The sequence below is a fragment of the Lissotriton helveticus genome, chromosome 2_1 (assembly GCF_964261635.1).
Source record: "Lissotriton helveticus chromosome 2_1, aLisHel1.1, whole genome shotgun sequence".
In the NCBI taxonomy this organism is placed as follows: domain Eukaryota; kingdom Metazoa; phylum Chordata; class Amphibia; order Caudata; family Salamandridae; genus Lissotriton; species Lissotriton helveticus.
The window spans coordinates 1,560,901,478-1,560,925,553 of NC_136059.1; the positions used below are offsets into that span (position 1 = coordinate 1,560,901,478).

The 24,076-nt window shown below is 40.8% G+C and overlaps 1 protein-coding gene across 5 annotated transcripts in view; it reads left to right on the forward strand.

Moving 5' to 3' along the window:
• PAX5 (paired box 5) overlaps positions 1–24,076 on the forward strand; it is a 562,382-nt gene that overhangs the window by 135,785 nt on the left and 402,521 nt on the right. For all 5 annotated transcript variants that reach the window (XM_078676527.1, XM_078676528.1, XM_078676529.1 and 2 more), the window contains exon 5: positions 2,336–2,464. In XM_078676527.1, the coding sequence (XP_078532653.1) occupies positions 2,336–2,464 (129 nt within the window). The remainder of the gene's footprint in view (positions 1–2,335; positions 2,465–24,076) is intronic.

Consider the following 24,076-nt stretch of genomic DNA (forward strand, 5'->3'; position numbering starts at 1 on the left):
TAACCAGATCACATAAATAAAAACAGAAACCTGTTCGGGCCACACAGCAGTTCCACGCACATCCCCCAAGAGGCACGGATTTTCCACCTGTCATTAACTGCGTTGTACTGCGGTTTGGTATAGTACACTGCTGCAATAACTCTCCTTGGTCATGACACTTTCACTTGTAACTTTGCATCACTTAGCTTTACACATTGAATCTAAGAAACCACATGAGACTGGAATGGATGAAAAATTAAAGTGAGAAGTTTTGATCAAAAAGGAGATAACTTATAAGAAATCTGTTATCATGTTACATTTACCATTAACTTGACAGGCCCCGCGGTCCAAGATCCTCATTTGTTCTAATTCACCCAACAGTCTATTTGTAATAGGGGCTTCCGTTCGCAGTGCAGTTACTCTCTGTTGCTCTCCTTTTCTGTGCTCTGTTATGGGTGATTTGTGTTCTACTTCTCTATGTGTGTTTGCTGCCTTTGCCTCAAGGGTCTTCACAACTCAAACTCACAAGGGGCTCATTCGTCCTGTTTGAGTTACCACCTGACACCCACTTTTAGATGTACATCTTCCAGGCAAAATATCTTGGAGCTTTTCCCAGCCCTCAACACAGTTCATGCTAACATCAGTGGCTACTTTCTTTCCATCTAAGCATTCCTGTATCCAGCATTTATTAGCCTAGCTCAGATTGTGTTTAGTTGCACCACTGACTTTCCTTTAAATTGTTCTGACTTGGGAGCTGCCAAAGCGCTTGCCCATCTGTCGTCCAAGTCATCTTTTGGATCTCTCCCTGTAAGGAACCAATCATCTTACTGAAATTAACTTGTCATTGTATACAATGCATTATTTAACCTAACTGCAATTTGGGACGCATTGCATAGAACTGTTCAACCCTTGTTCAATGTAAGGTCCCATGTTAGGATTAGATATTTTGAAAATACTTCAACATTATTCCCTCTCAACTGATTCGGGCTCTATAATGTATCATTAGAGATTAAGGCGGACATTTTGTCATGATCCCAGACTCCCCCACTTAGCTTTTTTTATATCTCCCCATAAACAATATGTATTGAGTTGTTTTTCTATTTAAAAAATGGCTACTGTTCAATTGCACATGAAATGTGCCTTTGGTCAAATTTCAGTGAATTTGCTTTGCCAGCAATACTTTCTCTTGCTGTGACAGATTTGCATCGTTGTCAGTATTTCTAATTTGATTGCAGCCCAGAATACCCATATGGTGGAGCTCCACCTGCTGTCCAGACTAACATGCCTGATGCTAATAGACAACTCATGGTAGTTAGTGGTGATGGCTTTCGTGTCTCTCTCCCTGGAAATTTGTTTACTCTACTCACTATGGATGGGATCACATGACCAGAGTGAGGGGCAAGCCTATTTATCACTGTGTAGGTCCAGAGTGGAGGGAGAGAGTAGGTCTACTGCCAGTGCCACAACTTCAGGTACTGTGGTGCCTACTACCATTAGGGTTTGCATCCCTGTTTGCTATCTTAGGATGTTAGTTATAGAAGTTAACACTACTGATGTTGGATGGAGTGCCAACAAGAGTAAGCATTTTTTCTGTGTTTGAAATTCTCACTATTTCACTATCTTGGTTCTAGGTACTTTATGTTGAGGCTTAAGATGCAAGATTTGGAATATTTTTCTCTGTCTGAAATATTTTATCTTGTCAGCATGTACCTTAGTGCCCTTTCAGGTGCGGAAGCCCAGGTGGCCAGGGATCACATTGTGAAATCACAGATTAGTACTCTGAGATGATTAGGGTTGCACTGTGGTCAAAATGCTCTCTGAATAGCATTTGCCTTATAGTTATGACCATAAATTGTACATTTAGAGCATGATCTCTGGCATGATCTCTGATCAAGCAGTATGTTTCAACATATTTTATCAGATCATAAAGTGTTTTATGGCTTCAGTAAAAACCTCTTCTCAATATCCTTCTTCATAATCTTATTTAAGAGGAATCATTTGACATCACAGTTTAGAACTCACTACTTTGGCTAGCGCATAAGCTAAAAGAGTTGTGTTTTTAGAAAATGTAATATTTTACTAATTGTAAATGACCTTTTAATAAAAAGGCATTTGACCTGTTTTTACCCTCCAAGTTTTATTTTAAACACACATATATATCTAAAAGTGCGTTTTCAGTGTGTCTTTACAGCAGCTGTGGGTATTTAATTTGTTCATCTGGTCTACATGAGCATAGAAAACCTCACAACTTCTGGGTATTTCTGTTTTACTGTCTCTTGTTCATCTGTTCACCATCCATCATTTGCAGTGGTTTTTCTCTTTGCCAAGTGGAGTAATTTATCATTCATTGTCTCAGCTTCTACAGGCTCTGTGACTCAGGTGTCCTCAGTAAGCACTGACTCGGCAGGCTCCTCCTACTCCATCAGTGGCATTTTGGGGATTACAGCCAGCAGTGCTGATACCAACAAGCGCAAGAGGGACGAAGGTAAGACTACCATTTTGTCTTATTGTGCACCACATAGTTACAATTGAAGCTGATTTTCGACTGCCTTAAATTATTCCAATTTCTCATTTGTTGAACATACTGCCAGACTCTATGTGTCTGCTGGTTCTGAAAATGTAACCTTCCTATCATTCACTTGCATTGCTCTATATTGCAAAAACATTATTAGTACATTAACAATGAAGATAAAGTCAATGATATTGCTGAGAGTGCTTTGGGCGTTACCCTTCCCGCCATTTTGTTATGTTTTATTTTTTTGTTCATTCATTTATTTTGTAATTGTACATCACTGTTCCTTTTGAATGACTTCTACTGACTTCGGGTCCCTGTCCTCGTGTTTGGTCCTGTTTCTTGCGCTACTCTGGATTGCTACTGGTTCCGGTATCTGCACTCACTTGAGTAAAGCTCCTCGTTGTTATTAGCAGAACAGTTAGTTCATTTTGGCCAAATGTGAATGTTTTCACAGATAATTCTTCGTTTTGACTGTATTTTTCTGTTTTTTCTTCTTGCCAATAGCATTGAGCTACATTGGACTAATAGTATGGTTGGCTATTCTTCATTTTAGAGAGGCTGGTATTATTTTAAATATTTGACATCAGTCTAGGGGCCAAGGCTGGTAGTGAGCACTTTTTAAAGTGACTGTAGCCTTCTATTTTGGTTTCAGCTTTCTCTTTTAACAATAATTTGATAACCTTCAATTGTTATTGTCTCATACATTCATTCTTATAGAGGGAGGATTTGTTGAGTTTTCAATGAGTTAATTTCCAGAGTACTTCACCTCACAATTTTGACAGGACTAGAACTTTCTTGATACAGGGAGGGAACGTCTGAAAACAAGAACAGCTTTCCTGCACAATGCTGTACTCTCATTTATTTCCAGAACATGATTCTAAGTGTCTAGTTTACAAGTTGTATAATGTTTTAAAAACAAAAATGTGTCAATTGAAAGCTCCCACCTAATATGAGACTGTGGGCCATATGTACGAACACATTTTTCCATAGACACAGAATGGGGAAAACCCTTTGATACATCTGGCCCCGTATCCTTTCCATCAGATCCTCAGTAACGTTGTCTTTTTCAACAAAAGTGAATTCATCATTCAGAATTTAGGCATGGGGATTGCAAACAAAAAATACGGATTTTTCTAATGAATCTGAAAAGACTTGAATATATAACAGTATATGAAACTGTCTTAGAATATTTTGAACAAAAATATCACCCCGCTGCCCATAGGTGAACCAGCTGCTGTGCAAACACTGGGGTTTTTAAAACTGGGTCGTTGAAGTGAGAGGGAAAATCATAGGCTCAAACTATAGGGAGGCAGTTCGTAGATGTTAAAGCTTTCTACAGGGTTTTGTTGCAATGCTACATGTTGAAATGATGTTTTTTTCGTCTCGTGTAGTAGTTCCTAGTGCAGCTAAACTGTAAATCAAACGATTTCACTAGTCCTTATTGGGTTGCCTTCTCTATTAATTGGAGATAGAGCAGTTTTATGTTCACGTAGATATTTACTGAATCAGTTATTTCCCTTTTTAGCCTATTGTTTGTCGTGCCAGGTTGGCAGATACTATTTATTAACCTTGTTTCTGGCAGAAGAACACCTATTGTCTATTGCACAGGTTTCATTTTTGGGGGGTTGCAATTGATCGTAATTAGAGTGATAGCTAAGGATAAGATTAAGAAGAGTGAGTCTGTCAGTTACTTTGTGATGCCTTATTATATCTTTGTGGATATGGACAAGAATTCAGGTGGCGTGGGACCATAATATCGACTTAAATATTGACCTGTAACAATGGGGGTCTTCAGTCAGTCTTTGAGCCAGGAATACTTAGATTGAGCATTGCGCACCTCGACAAACAGTCCAGTCACCAGGATGCTGGCACGCAGGGAGTAGAGCCACACACGATGGCTTTCTAGGGTTAAATGCGGGAACCTCAACTCTCGCGTTCTTACGGTTCCATCACCATCCCGCAGGACTACTCTTGCAAGCTGTTTATATGAAATATGGCACCATGACCAAAAAGCCCCCTAGCACTTTTTTGTGAATCAAGACAAGGAACAGACAGTTGATTGCGTACTTTAGAAACGTCAGGGAATTGTCTATTATTTGGCCTGAATGGAACGTGGGAAATGCAAAGACATTTTTTTAATGTATTGCAAAATGTACATACACATGGCACTGAGCAAAGTAGACCACTGTTCTCCCCTAGCGTTGACCACCATACTGCAGCATGTATTTATGTTTATAGGCAAATTCAATGCAAGGGAGGCGGGCGACAGGAGTTGGTGTAGTATTTTAATGAGTATAGTATGTTGATGTGTACCTTTTTCATGAGTTCTTACACTCCCTTTCATACATTTGCAAGCTTTGAGATCGCCTGGATATCATCTGTAGATGTCACCTGGCTGTCATTTTTGTGACTCCTAATGGTTGGGGCTGATTTTCTCACTTGTTTAGACTGAAGTGAATATGTTTCACTTCGAAGTTTACCACAGCATGCTTCACAGTAATGCATATTTTTACTATTCCTGTATTGATAGAGCCGACATGAGCAGATCATGAAAGTTTAAGTTATGTCAAAAATGCGGTGTCATTTTGTACATTTCAGTGGATGAGGGCAGAAATATTTATTTATTTGAGAATATATATAGACTGCAAACAAGCCCCAAAGGGAATCAGAATGCCTTACTTTGAGTACAATTTTACCTCCATGTAAGTCATTTACATAAAAGCAGTTTAAAAATTGCAAATAAGGACAAACAAGGTGCAAGAGTTCAACATTTGAAGTATCAATTGGTTTGTTAAGTGCAAGGTATTGAAGGGCATTATTTTTTTTTAAACTCTGCTGGTTTAGCAAGTGAAAGTTCTAAACAAGAATCTTGCTATGATTAAATCGATTATTTGTGTCAGCATAGATGAAAGGCATTAAATATGCCCACTCATAACATGCCCACCATTTATAGCCGGAGCATCCTGCTGGATGTGGAATGGTGAGAGCAGTCTGGAATTTCAATTCCTCTCAGGTAGTGCCTGTAAGGCACTAAACATTGCTTTATGACCCCTTGCTTGACCGCTTGCAGTCATTGTTCCGCCTGTCAAATAATAGGGTGAATTTGCTCCCTAGTGTGGCTCTCGGGGTCATCCAGACTTAAACTCAGCCCCTAGGCATATGGTTCCCGAACCTCCATCTGGGCTGCCTTCTTACTTTCAGTGTTGAATACTGGACACAAGTCAACACGTGGGGCCAGGTAGAGTTGCGGGCCTGGCCTCATGTGAGAATCCCATCATGACAGACAGCTGCAGAACGTATAAAGAGGAGGCCAGCAGTGGAGGTGATGAGGTGAGTTGTTTGTCAATCTGAAGTTGGAGGATATGGGTTGCTGTTTTTGCCTTAAACACTGAAGGTCAGCCAAGAAGTGCCAGCATCTGGGCCCTGTTCAATGGTAACCACCCAGAGTGAAACATGAGGAAACCAACTGATATCTGTGTTCACCATCTATAATTTCCAGTGCATTACAACATCAAAATAATCGTGGCCTCACTCAGCCGTTGATTCCCAAATATGTTAGCCTCTAGGAGAACCTAAAATGTGATTTTTGAGAGTAAATTCCCCATTTAGATTCTCAAAATCAGTATTAGTGGAATATGCACTTGTGAATAAAGACAATCGACCAGAGTAGTGGATTGTCCTGGTTCGTAAATGCAGGATAAAGGGCTACAATCATTTCAGAGGCAGGTGGTGATACCCTTCAAAGTGATGTGAGCACCCACAAACCGATAGATTTGAGGGTATTGTCAAACAATATGCAGGTAGTTTCCCACAACGGAAATGCACACAAAACTGCTTTTCTGAACGAATTTCCAGTTTGGGAGAGTGAAGGAAGCACTTCCAAATGCCATGGAGGTAGAGGTGTATGGGGATTTTTGCTGGGAAATTATTTTTTCTTTGGAAATATATGTGTCCAATGTATATTTGCCCATCATCTGTTCATGCAGACATTTCCATCTGGTTGAAATTCTGCATGCTACATTTTGCAAAATTGAGTACTTCTGGAAATCGTATAGTACTCCTGGAATTCTTTGTGGGTCCTATAGACATCGGAACTCTACCCCAAACACAGAAGCAATTCTCCAAGAGTAGACCTCCAGCTTTTAAAAACATGCCTTTGGAAGTTTTCACCTCTGTGATCCACACAGTGGTGGATTGAAAGTAGTAGGCCATGGAGACTGGCTTAACTTGTGTTAGCCACCCACTCTTCTAGCTTGTAGACTTTAGTGTCCAGAGTTGGATGCAGCGGGAGCTACACCAGGCCACTGCCCAGTCCCAGGTTGACTGACAACATTAGCCCCTGCATGCATGGCACCCGGTCTGCAAATTTCTATCACTATTGTTTTAGCTCTGGCCTTTGAGACAGCTGTAATCGTCAGACAATCATTTTTCCAAATATATATGTATATATACTGGCCTTTAGACTGTGGCCTTCATCCATTGGTCTGTTAAATCCTTGCCATTGGATCCCTTCATTTCGAGTGACTCCACACAAAGCCTGTGCTCATTGTTCATATCCACATTCAAGCTGGCTCAAAATATGTTTTTTTTTTACATTAACTTTAAACACCAGCTATTTATTTTGCCTGCACTATGGATACCCAGTTAAATGAGGATTTATTGTCCACCTCATTTTTAAAGTTGTTGTTATAAAGTGTTTACGAGACATTGCTGCACTACAGATGTCTATAATTTGAGTGCTTGGTTAGCCGGTGGTTTCATTTATCCTCCTTTACAAATAAGAATTAAACGCATGGCACAACAGAAAGGCTTGTTTAAAATGCTTTCAGTTTCAAAGTTCTATTGCAAGACTGCTGTGGCCACATTTCAGTGGCTGCACGTTTCCTTTTTCTTCTGTTTATTCTTTTGGCATATTCTTGCAATAAAAAATGTAACCATCACACCAGCTTGCAAATCCAGACCTGCTGGCATTGCCAGTGCTTGTTTATTTCTCCCGTTGCTTTTAATGTTCCACAATGTGTTGCTGCAGTTGGGCGTGAATGGTTGTTGAACACTGTCCCTGTTTATGCTTTTCTGTTTGCAAAAGCCCTGCAAGCCGAAGCATTAAAATAGCTTTAATCAGACGATCAACGTTCACAAAATGACATATAAGAGCATAGTGATATTCTGCTGAAACCTGTGAGCTTAAGACACAGTGCTGATGACATCATGAGTGAATTCCTCAAAACACATTGCTTTCTTAGGGAACTGCTCTGTCACTCAATGCTTGGGACGAGATTGTGGCCCTGGAGAACAGATTATATTCTTATTGCTAGTGAAACATTATATAATTGTCATACCGATGCATAGAACGAGTGGAAGCTAAGCACATGTCATAGCTGCTTGCGTGAGGTTCAGGAGAAGCCCCCCAGCCTTTGTGTTGCATGGAATCAGTCAGAAGTGAATAAGTGGCCCTCATTTCTGCCAAGAGAACTCCACGGCAGCCATTATCTGCCTGTTCGGCGTTCTCCTGACATTGTTTTAGCAGATGCCACTCATCTTTAACCCAGTAGGTTGCTTGCCTGCTAACAACAGGGGCAAACTAAATCAGCCAACCTTTATTGGTTTTTAAGGTCCAGGGCACCATTTATCTTCTCGTGTTGTAATGCAGTGGTGGAGCAGATGCGCCTCTGTGGGGGAGCGGTTGCATTCACTCAGGGTGTAAAAGGAAATGGACGCGCGAGGGAAGGCCCGTATACGAGGCGGGAAGAAGAAGCCCTAGCTAGAAGCAGAACCAGGGCCCTCAGGTCCTTCTAGAGCCAGACATATACAGACGGATGCGTGTTTCTGTGATTGGCCTCCGCTGAGACAAAGAGGTAGGTGGGCCACCCAATGTTCGAACCAGAAGCCGCGCTCTGGCGGCAGCTCGTGGACCTCTTGGAACCGCGGGTCAAGAACGAGGCAGGCTTTCACTGGGAGTTGTGTAGCCTAGTGGCTACAGCCAGAACTTAGGCAACTAGGAGAACCAGGTTTGAATCCTGGCCTCGGCCTAGAATCCTGTGAATCTTTCCAAATCTCCCTTTGCTGAAAAAAATATAATGTAGTCTGTGTCTGTTGTCAAGCCCTCTTATGTCCTTGGGAACGTTATGTAACGCTGTCACCCATAGCTCTATTCTCATCCTCCAAGAATTAAAGGCAAATCATTAACCTTTGATATCAGAAAGAGATACCATCTGTTGGCTGGCCTGCACACAGTGTGAAACTGTAAAATCTGTGGTCAATCCAGCCTTCCCTGTGTGGCCATATTATGTTATCCCAGGCAAATATTTTATTTCGGGGAGCACCTTCAAATATGCAAGTTCAGGATAAGTGCTGAACAAAAACCTCTATTGTTTTTGATTTGATAACCTATAATTTTGCTCCATCTACAAAAAGAATGCCAGCCTTTTAGTTCACTAATGGCATCGTTATCAGGGTGGGGGCAGGAATGTTTCTAATACAAAAATTGTCACTTTTAATGAATACTTTTAATGCAGTAATATAATCTGATGAGCTAAGGTGAAAAGCTTCCATTGCCAAAGAAATATACTTCTCTTTTTTATTTTGCGGTGACTATTATCATATTTGTCCATAATGTTGTATGATTTACATGCCATATTGTTTCAAGGCTTAAATCACGCACAGGCGCTTAGGGTCCAAGATGACCCTTGGCTTGGCTCTGTCCCGACCCTCCATGATAACTTGTTGGCTTGCCCACTTCTGCTAAAAAAGCTGCATAGTTTTAGCTGAAGGTTGAGGATCGTGAAGTGGAAATGTCTATGGCATAACTCTAATAACGGTTCGTAGCTATCGGTAGAGTTGCCGGTGCAGTGGCACCAGGACCAAGGAGTGTGAAGAGCCAAATTATCACAATTAGTGACTTTTTTTACTAGAAAACTAGGGTATGGCTATCGATCTTCCTTCATTGCATTACAGTCATGATGCCCTTGCTAGGCCGCTGAAGTGAATCAATGATAATAATCTCATTATGCCCCTGTTAGCACACATTACATTGCTGAAAATGAATAAATTATGAATCTTTATCAAGGAACTTATATTTAAGCATTCCTTGGGTTGTATTATGAACAGCGCGCACGGCCGCAAAACAGAGCTGAGCTTCTATTTTCAACAAAATCGCTGCTGTTCATGGCAATCATGCACTTGCACCTTTGGTTTTGTTCAGTGAATTTCTAAGGTTTTTTAAATGCTAAATCCTAACTATAACATCCCTGTAACCTTTGTTTTTTTGAATTTGGTATTTTCTTTTTATAATTGGATATTGTACAGTATAAATATATTATATACCACTCATTTTTTTTATTTAGTAATTGCTTATCATGAAGTACATTAATAACAGTTTTTACATTTAAGAATGTTTTTAGTTGGCACAACATTGCCGCATTTACTGTTGAGAATGGGTAAGCAGCAAATGTATATCAGATACTGAAAAATACACTTAAAGAATTTTTTTACATAAAATTGAAGTCTAGATAGTTAGTAAAATATTGTTTTAACTTTCTTTCTCTGATGAATTTAAGGAGAAAACCACCCTTACAAAAATGATAATATTTGCAACTACCGACGTCGTAGCGTGGCCGTCGGCAGTCGCAAAGAACACATGGTTTGTTCAAAGCATAAAATATATATATAGACACATTGTACAGTATATTTAACAGTAGAGCGTTATTAGTGTACTTTTGAAAAACTTTTTTTTGTAGTCAGTTTTCAGATAAATCGTCTTCAAGACTATTTCTGATTTTTGCGGAGATGCTGGGCGTCGCAATGACGTCAGTAGTCGCGAAGAGCGCATGTTTTGTACAAAGTGTAAAATATTTATATAAACACATTCTACAGTATGTTTAACAGTAGAGCTTTATTAGTGTACTTTTCAAACTTATATTTTTGTAGTAAGTTTCCAGAAAAAAAAGTCTTCAAAGACTATTTTCATTTTTGCGCTGATCCCAGGCATTGCGATGACATCGGTAGTCATGAAGAGCATGTATTTTTTACAGTGTAAAACATATACACACATTCTACACTATGTTTAAAAGTTCTATATTGTTAAAACTTATGTTATTGTAGTTATTTAGTTTAAACTAATGGTGTAATCTATTTTTCTAATTTTGCGGTGATGCTGGTCTTCGCGAACATATTCAAAATTACAATGGCGTGTTTTTGAAAAGTTTAAAAATGTATATACACATATTTTAGAGTGAGTGTGACAGTAGGTGCTTATATACCAGAGGTTTAAAGTTATGCTTTTATATTTACATTATTCAAACCGAGTTTTATATTCTATTTTCGATGTTCTCTTTTACATGATTGGCTAAAACAGTTTTCTACTATATTTATAGGAAGTACACACCCCTAATTTTTTTCTTGTATGTTCCATTATTTGTGCAATCATTCTCAGCAGGTGTGTCTTCAGTGCAGTACTCAAGTTAGAGTTTGTCAGTTTTTTGATATTCTAATTAAAAAATGGCAACAGGAGGTGCAGAGAAGAATCTGCTGCAACAGGAGGCAGAGCAGGACCTTGAGGAGGTGGAGGGAGAAGATCTAGTAGATGAAAAAGCTCAACAGAAGAAAGCCAGCATTGCATGGCAGTTCTTCAGTATACCGTCTGGAGAGTCTAAGATGGTTGCCAAGTTTGGAAAATGATCTATTTGCGAGAAAACATTATCAAGAGGTTCAACCAAGAAGTAATCCTGTGGTACAACTTCTATGTTGTACCATCTTAAAACATATCATAATAATGCTTTAACTATGGCAAAGAAAGACAGGAAAACTACAGGCTCATCAGCATCTTCAGCTGCAGCCCCTCTAACAGGGCAAAAAGTTCCATATGAAATAGAGACCTGCCATGTAGACCTGGTTCCAAAATTCCATTGTATGACAATGTAACACATAGACTGTACCACCATAGTCACTGCAGGAGAACAGTCAATTGCAGCTATGAAAGAGTGAATGAATGAGTGAAAGGGTAGTGCCTGGGTGATTGGATGAGTGCATGTATAGTGCCTGGTTGATTGTGTAAGTGCATGGATAGTGCCTGAGTGATTGGATGAGTGCATGGGTAGTGCCTGGATGACTGCAAAAAGTAGGGACTGGGTGATTGGATGAGTGCATGTATAGTGCCTGGGTGACTTTGTGAGTGCATGGATAGTGCCTGAGTGATTTGGTGAGTGCATAAGTAGTGCTTGGGTGACTGGATGAGTACAAGAAAAGTGTCTGAATGAATGCATGAGTGCAAGGGTAGTGCCTGAGTGATTGGGTGAGTGCATGAATAGTGCCTGTGTGATTGGATGAGTGCATGTATAGTGCCTGGGTGATTATGTGAGTGCATGGATAGTGCCTGAGTGATTGGATGAGTGCATGGGTAGTGCCTGGGTAACTGGATGAGTGCAAAAGTAGTGCTGGGGTGATTAGATGAGTGCAAAAGTAGCGCCTGGGTGATTGCATGAGTTATTGGTAGTGCCTGTGTGTTTGGCTGAGTGCATGTATAGTGCCTGGGCGATTGTGTGAGCGCATGGATAGTGGCTGAGTGATTGGATGAGTGCATGGCCAGCGCCTCATTGAATGGATGAGTGCAAACATAGTGCCTGGGTGATTGGATGAGTGCAAAGGTAGTGCCTGGGTGATTGGATGAGTGCAAACGTAGTGCCTGGGTGATTGGATGAGTGCATAGATAGTGCCTGGGTGATTGGGTAAGTGCATGGATAGTGCCTGGGTGATTGGATGAGTGTAATGGTACTGCCTGAGTGAATAGATGAGTGCATGGGTAGTGCCTGGGCAGGACTCAAATCCACTCGCTCACTCGCAATGTCCAGTGAGATTTTATCAGGTTGAGCTATTTTTAGCATTTGCTCGACCTTGCTGGTGAATTAATTTAAACTAGAAGGAACAGGTGTTCTGTTCGTTCAGAAAGTGAATTAGCATAAAGAAGCCTTTAAATCTTGTTTTTGTCTTGACTCATTTGCTGTCTGTTCAAGAACAGAGGTCAAATGTCAGTTTGTCTTTTTACTAATTGTTTTTATCTGTTCCTGGAGAATGTTTTTTACTTTTCTTTCTCTTATTAAAGTTAGTGTTTTTGGTCAAGTGAATTGCCTGACAATAATTATCAAACAAAAAACTGTAAAATGTCAGTTTTTTTTCTAACAATATTTAAACAGCTTAAAAATGAATAGTACAGTTATTTCAAAATATATCAGGAATTCTGAAAGAACATTTTTTGTAAATCAGAAGTGTGATGCAAAGATTTACATAGGAGCAAAGCAAATCACAACACTTGTTCATGTGCAAATAACAAATATTTGCAGAAACTCAATTTCCTGACATTGTACACTATATAGTTTTAAAACTACATGTCAGTGGGAAATGATTTGGGCATTTCAATGTAAAATCTGCTGATTGCAAATGACAGTGTGTTGCTACTTTATGCTTTAGTTATGTATTTATGAAAAGTGACAGTTTTTAAACATGAGTTCAGAAGAAATCATGCCCTTGCACTGATGACAATGCGGTTAATGAACTGAGGCAAGTCAGCGGTCATGTATATCCTATATATGGTTAGATTTGTATAACATGTGGAGTAAAAGTTTAAACCAAACAAGAGTTTTCTGTACAGCAGACATGCTGAACTTGTGTATTTGAAGGTGCTCTCATATGTGATAAAGAAGAAAATGGCGTCTCAGTGAATTAAAATACTTGCCCAGGATCACATAATTTTAAACCAGTTTATGGGTCAAGAGAATTATTATTAGGTTTAGTAGATTATTTGAGTCACTAGACCTGCTGGTCTAGTAACATTTTTAGGATTTTTCGAGGCCTGCAGGGTGATTGGATGGGTGTATTGGTAATGCCTGCGTGATTGGATGAGTTCATGGGTAGTGCCTGGGTGAATGGATGAGTGCAAGCATAGTGGCTAGGTCATTGGATGACTGCATGGGTAGGGCCTGAGTGAATGGATGAGTGCATCAGAACTGCCTAACTGAATGGATGAGTGCAGAGGTAGTGACTGGGTGATTGGATGTTTGCATGGTTAGTGCTTGGGTGAATGGATGAGTGCATGGGTAGTGCCTGGGTGATTGCATGGGCAGTGCCTGGGTCATTGGATGGGTGCAAGGGTAGTGCCTGGATGAATGGATGAGTGCATGGATAGGGCCTGGATGATTGGGTAAGTGCATGGGTAGGGCCTGGGTGATTGAGTGAGTGCATGGGTAGTGCCTGGGTGATGGGTGAGTGCATGGAAAATGCCTGGATGATTGGATGAGTGCATGGGGAGTACATGAGACACGGGTAAATGGATGAGTGCATGCAAAGTACCTGAGTAAATGAATGGCTGCAAGGGTAGTGCCTGGGTGATTGCATGGGTAGTGCCTGGGTCATTGGATGGGTGTATAGGTAGTGCCTAACTGAATAGATGAGTGCAATGTTAGTGACTAGGTGATTGGATGTGTGCGTGGGTAGTGCCCTGGTGAATGAATTATTGTGTAGGTAGTGCCTGGGTGATTGCATGGGCAGTGCCTTGGTCATTGGATGGGTGCATGGGTAGTGCCTGGATGAATGGATGAGCGTATGGATAGGGCCTTGATGATTGGGTGAGTGCATGGGTAGGGCCTGGGTGATTGAGTGAGTGCATGGGTAGTGCCTGGGTGATGGGTGAGTGCATGGAAAATGCCTGGATGATTGGATGAGGGCATGGGGAGTTCATGAGACATAGGTAAATGGATGAACGCATGCAAAGTACCTGAGTAAATGAATGGTTGCAAGGGTAGTGCCTGGGTGATTGGATGAGTGCATGGATAGGGCCTGGGTGATTGGGTGAGTGCATGGGTAGTCCCTGTGTGATTGGATGGGTGTATCTGTAGTGCCTGGGTGATTGGATGAGTGCATGGGTAGGGCCTGGGTGATTGAGTGAGTGCATGGGTAGTGCCTGGGTGATGGGTGAGTGCATGGAAAATGCCTGGATGATTGGATGAGGGCATGGGGAGTTCATGAGACATGGGTAAATGGATGAACGCATGCAAAGTACCTGAGTAAATGAATGGTTGCAAGGGTAGTGCCTGGGTGATTGGATGAGTGCATGGATAGGGCCTGGGTGATTGGGTGAGTGCATGGGTAGTCCCTGTGTGATTGGATGGGTGTATCTGTAGTGCCTGGGTGATTGGATGAGTGCATGGGTAGTGCCTGGGTGAATGAATTAGTGCATGGGTAGTGCCTGGGTGCTTGCATGGGTGCATGGGTAGTGCTTGGTTTATTGGATGGGTGCATGGGTAATGCCTAACTGAATAGATGAGTGCAAAGTTAGTGACTAGGTGATTGGATTTGTGCATGGGTAGTGCCTGGGTGAATGAATGATTGCATGGGTAGTGCCAGAGTGATTTCATGGGTGCATGGGTAGTGCCTGGGTCATTGGATGGGTGCATTGGTAGTGCCTGAGTGAATGTATGAGTGCAAGAGTAGTGCCTGAGTGAATGAATGAGTGAAAAGGTGACACCTGGGTGGGTGGATGGGTGCAGGGTAGTGCCTGGGTGATTGGATGGGTGTATCTGTAGTTCCTGGGTGATTGGATGAGGGCATGTGTAGTGCCTGGTTGAATGGATTAGTGCATGGGTAGTGCCTGGGTGAATGGATGAGTGTATGGGTAGTGCCTGTGTCATTGGATGGGTTTATGGGTAGTGCGTAACTGAATAGATGAGTGCAAATGTAGTGACTGGGTGATTGGATGTGTGCATCTGTAGTGCCTGGGTGAATGGATGATTGCATGGGTAGTGCCTGCGTGATTGCATGGGTACATGGGTATTGCCTGGGTCATTGGATGTGTGCATGGGAAGTGCCTGAGTGAATGGATGAGTGCAAGAGTGGTGCCTGAGTAAATGAATGAGAGCAAGGGTGACGCCTGAGTGATTGGATGAGTGCAGGGCAGTGCCTGGATAATTGGATGAGTGTAAGGGTAGTGCCTGGGTAATGGGTGAGTGCATGGATAATGCCTGGGTGATTGGATGAGTGCATGGGTAGTGCCTTAGTCACAGGTATAAGTGCTTAGGTAGTGTGTGAGTAAGTGGATGAACACATGCGTAGTACCTGAGTAAATGGATGAGTGCAAGTGTAGTGTCTGGGTGATTGTGTGAGTGCATGGATGGTGCCTGTGTGATTTGATGAGTGTATGGGTAGTGCCTGAGTGATTAGATGAGTGCATGGGTACTCTCTGGGTAATTGGATGAATGTAAGGGTAGTGCCTGAGTGATTAGATGAGTGCATGGGTAGTTCCTGGATAATTGGATGAGAGCAAGAGTAGTGCCTGAGTGAATGAATGAGTGCAAGGGCAACACCAGAGTGATTGGATGAGTGCAAGGTAGCGCCTGGGTAATTGGATGAGTGCACGGGTAGTGCCTGGGTAATTGGATGAATGCAAGGTTACTGCCTGGGTAATTGGATGAGTGCACAGGTAGGGCCAGGTTGATTGCATGACTGCATGGGTAGTGCCCGAGTGAATGGATGACTGCATGGGTAGTTGCATGGGTAGTGCCTGGGTGATTGCATGAGTGCATGGGCCGTGTCTGGGTGAATGGATCAGTCCATGGGTAGTGCCTGAGTGAATGGATGAGTACATTTCTAATGTAATTGTTTTAAAGGATTAAAAAGTTATGTACATACCAGCAAATTCAGTTTGTAGAATATATTGTTCTTTTAGCTCTTTGTGGATAGTTTTGACAGTGCTGGGATTTATAAAATCGAAGCACAAGAATGGTACACCACTCTCATACAAATCAACCATAAAATGGCAAACTCTTCAACTTTACACTCTGTGATCATGAGAAATGTAGCAAATGACATCATGTCTTTCATTTTAAAATACACTATCTCCACTTGTGAATGGTTAATATCTGTTAATCCTTTCCCTCTCTTTCAAAAAGAGATTCCTATCTATGTGTGTTCACAATTTTTTTCGGAATCCTCACTGAGAAATCCCGAAAAAAACGGGAGTTCAAACCTATATCTAACTTCATTTTCTTTTTAACTCTAAATACTACACAACAGTTTATTACATGGTCCTGAGTTGGGAATGAAACACCTCCATTTTAACGACCTCATTCAGCCCTAGCCTTCTCCTGACTACTATTGTTCCTTTACTTCAAAATGCTTGTGGGCCACAGCTATATCTATTGGGCTAAAGAAACTGCAAAAAGAGAGGTATTGACAGGGACTTGGGTTTTACAAATGTGGTGATTACTTGGTTGGCCCCAAGAGGGTTAAAGTTTTATCAATTGCTGGCTTCGCTCAATTCCATTATGGATTCCCAAGCTCCTCACCTGATGATTGTGCACTGTGGTGGCAATGACCTAGGCACACTGACTGGGGGAGGGCTGGAAATGCTAATGAAAGAAACCTTTGCAAAATTGATGTCACTTTTCCCTCACCCTGTCTTGGTGTACTCTAATATATGCCAAAGACAGAAATGGAAGTGGTCAAATCAATTCTGTCCATAGATTGACAAAGCCAGGAAACATATTAATAAAACTGTTTCTGCATTCCTCAGAGACAATCGCATGGGCTGTATCTATAAAAGCAATTGTGTTTTGGCATGCATGGAATTGATAGAAATGATGGAGTGCACTTTACAGATGAAGGCAACAGGGTATTTCTAATTAACTGGAAACTCTGCATCCATTCTTATGTATAGCAGCCATATATACACAACCAATACAATGGCTCTTGGCAGAGCCAACCTAGTACCCAAAATATTGTTTTTTTTTCTAAAGGCTTTTTTTACTTTCATTTTTGGGGATCTTCACTCCGATGTCGGGATTTCCATTGTGTTGTTGACCTTGCCTTCCTTTCTCTGCTCTCTATGGTCCGTTGTGCTGCCACTGCCCTTCCCGCCTGCCCAGCATGGTCATCTTGTTGCCTCTGCACCCTCCTCCATGAGAGGGTCTTACTCCCATAGAAATGATAGTTAGTGCTCTAAACAGCTAAAATGATGACATATTTTCTGAGTTCTCAAATAGCTACAACGCACTTTTAAATAATTTGCTATCTTTATTTTTTTGTACTCAGTTGATCACTTGATTATATGTTACACTGAGAGGATGTGGCTTTACTGCCAGAGCAGCAGACTTTCAACAGCTGAACCAGGTTCGAGTTTTGGCATCAGCTAAACATTCAGTGATTCTGGGCAAATCACTTAATCTCCCCATGCCTAAAATAAAAATGAATGTGGGCTTGTGTAATGTAACTGATGCTCATGTAAAGCACTCAAATGCCTTCGGGTCAAGTCTGCCCTATATAAAACAGCAAAAATACAAAACATTTAAGTGTTTTGCACACTTCTGTCATTGGACTATCCGTGGGCTACATTTGGGTGATATTTGTGCTATATTTGGACTCTCTTTTTCTCTGATGGCCATCTTGAGAGACTTATTTGGTATGAAGCGCCTTAATTTCCTCATTTACTGCCATATCCTCATTGGAAATGCTTTCAACTTTCCTCTTCGATTCCATCAAGATAGCTTTCATCTTTTGGCATAAATTCAGAATGTTAGCACTCTATTTGCTCATTAGAATACTGTAGTAAAGCTGTTGATCACCAGGGAGTCAACAGGCCGTGCGCTGCTGGTGTTAAAAGGTATATTTCAGTCTGCAGGTCAGAATATTTGAATGGAAGAATAGAAGAAGAAGATATTCGAGAATTAACTCACTTAAGACGTTTCATAATTTTTCTTTCTACAGAACTATCCATAATTTTTATGACAAACCGAACCCCCTCATTTTGTTTCCTTCTAAATTAAATGTTTTATGTTTGACAAGTTTGATTCAATCAACATGGCTTCAGGCGTGCCATACTTTTATCACAAGTAACACTCCTAGCGCTTTAGTTGTTCTTTAGAACACTCTGAGAGGATGCGGTAGAACACAAAGGAATCAACTGGCAGGCTGCTCCAGTAGAAAGTACATGATTTACTGTAAAATGTTGGACTGAATTTTCATATAGCTGAGAAAGATAGTGTGAATTTACTGAAAATATGCTTTCAATTTAGCTTCTGGAGCACCGTCCATAACCTCTATGGGGAAATCATGAGAAAATATATTTCTCTCAATGATGATTCATGAAATCCAAGCAGAAGGCTTTTTCATAGGGTAAAATCACCATAGAATACACAATTCCTAAACTTAGTATGGTACTATTAATAAAGAATTTATATTGTAACTAAAATTTGGTATCACCCTTTATACATTCTCCTATTTGTGACCCTCAAAATCTGCCATTCACTACAGTGCATTTCAATAGGGTGCTATCAGGTATATTGGCACCAAGATGGCTGCCAACACTTCCTGATTGAAGTGCTGACAGCCAATTAGATCCCACCATGAGATCTGTTCTCAGGCTCCACCCAGATTTTCCTGGCTTTTCCTTTAATATCTCCAAAACTACTGAACAGATTTACATCAAATAACAAAAAGCGTGATATCCGGAACAAAATATACCTTTCTGCCAAATTTGGTGTAATTCCCTCCAGCGGTTTGGGCTGTTGATGTCTAAATACTCTATGGGAATTAACATGGGAAACACCATTATATTGCTCACCCCCTTTTTTTCCTCGGCCCCGCTTGACGGATAGTCCCGAAACTTTCCATGAACAACTAGAATTACCGGCAGACTAATTTGGGAAAATTTCAAGAAAACTCATCAACGGGCAGGAACGATATAGGAAAGCCAAAAAATGCTTTTCCTATGGAAACATGGTCCTAACTATTACTACCTACTGGCAAACCGCAGTACGGAGCAGGGGGGTGTGTATGTGTGTGTGTGTGTGCACACGCATGTGTGCGCCCTGAATTACTTTTACCTCTGACAAACCCACATTATTAATATGTGTTAAACTTTAAATGTAGGGCATTTTTTAGTTAAGGAATTGTACTTTTTTTAAATGCTGATCGTAATGACATTTAACAATACTTTTGTGTTTGGTAGTTGTGGACTCTGTAATTATATTTCAACATATTAAGACTTTTCAAAAATTCATAAAACAATGATACTGTAGTTCATTTTTGGTTAACAGATATTTTCATAACTTTTCAACTAATTGCACTTGTGACAGGCCGTACCATGGCAATATAGGCATTTCGATGAATTACAAAAAAATTACATTACGATGAATTACAGTTAAAAAATTCTATTGGTAATTTTGGTGAGAGACGATATTTGGATGTGCTTTTGTGGCACTTCCATGGTGAAAGAGTATATTTAAATTATAACCAGTGTTTACCTATTGATATTTAGCTTAAAATGGCAGCCATTGGATTATATTTTACAATATGCAGTAAGAAACAACTCTGTTACGCAATATGTATAACACAACCATATGTTGCCCTGTGCATATAATCTTGTTGCTCTCTTCGATTTTAAACCCAGAAATTCACAAGATTTTGAAAATTACTCTTGCAAAAAACACACCCAACCACTGTAAATTATTGAAAGAAAATGTTATTACAAACAAATTTGCTCGAACAATACTACAGCATTGATACAATGAAACCTAAATAGGGCACACTCATAAATCATTCAACTGTCGTAAAAATATAGAACTCGAAACTGTAGTGTTTGCGACTCTGACCTATGTGGCACCACAGCATCTTCAAAAACATTAATTTACTGATATTATCAACAGATATTCACTGACAATGTGGATGCACGTGGCGATAATATGAATGTAAAATTGCTATGCAAATTGACTGGCAGTCAGTGTTAATGTAGAAGGGAACTGTAGTAACATGGATGGGAAAGCAGCCAAGGTCTGTTAAGTGAATAGGCAATCATCAGAAGCATGGCCGGGCAATTGAGGTTGTTATGGACATGCTGTCAAGGTAAATACAGAGAGCAAAAATGGCTGAAATGTGAATAGATAATTAGTGGTCAGATTGATGGGCAGTCCATGAGAACATCAGTTGATGATCAACTGTCTAGATCAACTGAGTAGATCGTCATTGGGAGGCCGCTCAGGGACAAGGACTGGAACCGGATTCTGAAATACCCTAAGAAGGTGTCTAGAAACCAGAAATTCAAATTCATACAGCTCATGCTATTACACAGGGCATACCTGACACCCCACCGCCTACACACAATATTCCCCGACACACCTGACACATGTCCAAGATGTGGGGCGGAGGATGCGCGTATAGTACACATGGTATGGACCTGCCCCAAACTAGGGTATTACTGGACTACGATACAGGATGACCTGGCTAGGCTGGTTCCCGCCAAACCATACACCACACTGGAATACACCATACTGGGACTGGGCCCTGTGGAACGGAAAAAGAGTGTAGACACACGATTCACTGACTTGGCCCTGCTACTAATGAAACGTACCATAACCATGAAGTGGAAGTCGCCTAGGCCGCCGGACCCTGAGGTGTGGAGGGCGGAGGTGGTGAGATGGGGGAAGGCTGAGAGTGTAGCATTGCACCGCGAAGAACGTAGGGGGCTTAGGAAAAACCCCATTTCCCTGGATTGGAACGCGTTATTGGGGTCATTTGAGACAGGAAGCGACTCAGAGTCAGACCACACACAATAGTTATAGTGCGGCAGGTGTGATGCATACACTAGGGCCACGATGCTCCTCATTGGACTTGACCTGATTGGGATGGGTCCGGTACACGTCCTTACAGGTGCACGAGAAGTGTCTAATATGAGTGAAGAACCCTGTATATCCCCAATACGGTTACAGTAGGATCATAATACGCAGTGTACATGCTTAGAGAGCTCGGAACCATGAACGAACGCAACGTCAAGTAGGCTAGTGCCATGGGGGGGAGGTGGAGGGGGGGGGAGTTATGTTCGGAACGTTCCTAACTAACAAAATGAAAATGATTGTATCCTACTGTCACGGTGATATCATATATGTACTATATATGTAAAATGAGAATATACTGCACTATTGACTAAGTTCTGACTTTATCCTGTTAATAAAGAAATTTTCAACACAAAAAAAACTGAGTAGATCGTCATCTTCAGTTTGCATAGGCAATTTGTGGGAGTGTTTTATGTTCTGGTATGTTGTCTTCTGTTATGTTATAATTTATTCGTAGAGTGCTTGTATGCAGATGGCTCCTAGTACTTTAGGAAGACAAAACCTTAAAACCTCACAGTAACTGGAGAAAACTACCAGAAGATGCTCAATCACCGCAATGTTGGTGCATTTATTAGTATTTGGATTGCCCGATCAAAATTGCCTTAAAGACGAAGCAGAATTAAATTGTCCTGTGTGAGTCTGTTCATGGTCAAAGGTATAAAATTCTTCCGTACTTCACAGTTTTTATATTGAAAATATTGTTGAAAAAGCACAGAGTAAATCCTTTAAGTAAACGCTAAGCTTTTGTCTTTGCCTGTACAAGAGGCTCTTGGCATTAAGCCATTGGTAGTCATAAGAAGTAAGCATCTAGCACCTTCCAGTAATCCCTTGTAACTAACCCCGTCCACCACAAAGCATGTTTGGGTAACTTAGAAACAAAGAAGATGCCAGCTCTAGAGTCCCACAAGTGACCAGAGTCCCCATTGTCCTACCTTCTTGTTGGACGCATGTTGAACATTGTCCCCATCCTTACTCTTGCTTTCTCTGTACTATTTCTCGACTGTGTTCAGCCAATCCTTTTTGAACCAATTTCCTCTTATTGTCTGCATGAGATTTATCTTCTTGTGATGCAGTGTTTTTGTTGTTCTAAAACACAGTGTGATTGTGTTTTTCACCCAGTGCTTGCATTGCCTCTCAAAATCTAGACCTATTCCCCTCTCCTCGCATTTTGTTACGTATAAATGCTCCAAAGTTTGCACACTTTTTTGAATATACATTGATATAAATGTTTTCACAATTTCCTGTTTTTACACAAGTTGCTGTATTTCTTTTATACATGGGTATGCATTTCCATTTAAGTGTTAGTCTTGGTGCAGGTAAGGTCCTCAGTTTTTTCATTGGGGATCTCATTCTTTGTCTCAGGGGGACCTCCTTGTCAAAACTAATTAGAGTGTCGTTTGGCTTACACATTCGTTTTATTTTGCGTACACAAAAATACTTTTCTTATTGCCAAAAATTGGGTTTGCACTTGAAAAAGGATTTACACAAAAAGATTTTCATATAACTAAATCTAGGAACTCGTACAGGAGAACGTGGGAAGTTGGTGCTACAAGCCCATAATGCCCTATGACCTCAACATAGGTATTCACAAACATGTCTATGGCTCCCTTTTTTTGGGTTTTTTTCTGCAGAGTTTTATATAGCGCTAACTTGACCCGAATCGGGTACCAGAACGCTTTACATAGTACCAGTTACGTTACTACACACATTCATTTTTGTTAGGCATGGGGAGATTAAGTGATTTTGCCCAGAATCACAGGCTGTTCAGCGTCATTGCCGAGACTTGAACCCAGTTCCCTAGATTCGAGGTCGACCACCCTAGCCGTGAGGCCAACTCCTCTCCCTGCTTGCCACGCTCCTAAAGGTTGGTGAATGGGGATACGATATACTAAGGTATTTCATAGCGTGCAGCACACTAAATTGCAGCCTTTGCAAGTGGAAAAAAATCTGAGTCCAAATTGTGACTCCTTGGAATTCACAGCAAAAAGGGATGAAAGTGACTCTTCCATGCAACTTGTATGAATATGTATTATTCATGTGCAACTGCAAATAATATTACAAACCATGGAAGGGATACCTTGTGGTATCCTTTGGTAAAAAGGAAGCTGTCCATGAGTGACAGATTTCACATCTGCGCCCTACAAAAATATCCTTGAGTCAAGGTACTGAACAAAAACAGTGTCTGTAATGCAACCCAGCGTAGTACACTAGACCCTTACTGCTTTCAAGGGCAACAGTAAATTCTTGTCCAGCGAGGGAGTGCATAAGAAGGAAATTTTCTAAAACCAAGGTTATTTTCCGCGTGGAAACAAATTCCTAAAACCAGTTTTCAAGTAGATTTGCACTTGCTCCTTTTTTTCTCACTAATCGTGTTTTTTAAAAATTGTTTGCACTTCCTATATGCGAGCTAATTTAAATTAATTATCATTTTCTCATATTATTTTTAATAATATTTTCTGATTTAAAAAAACACAACATTCTTTAGAAGTTGTAATGAATGTTTTTTAACATGTTAATATTATTTTTCTTGCTAGGTTTTTCTCTCCTTTTATAATCCATTACCTTCAGAGGGGAGACAACCAAGACCAATCCTGACAGAGCAACAATTAAATTCAAATTAGAAAGGGAAGTATTTTCTACACAAGCATAACAAGTGCAACAAATATAAATCAAAGCGACTGCTAGCACTAATTGTTATGCACCTAGCTTGACACATCGAGTTACAGGGATGCCCTCATCCCTAGCTGAGGATATGAACCTCCTTAAGGAATTGTAAGGGGGAGTTTTGCTCTTTTTTGTGATGGTTGATGGGGTATGAAGAGAAGTGAGAACCTAACTCCTGGGTCGGACCTAATCTCTACGTAGCAAGTGACAAAAGACTAAACGCAAAGGTTAAGTGTGGGAATTTGGTATATGAAAACGCGGTGAGCAG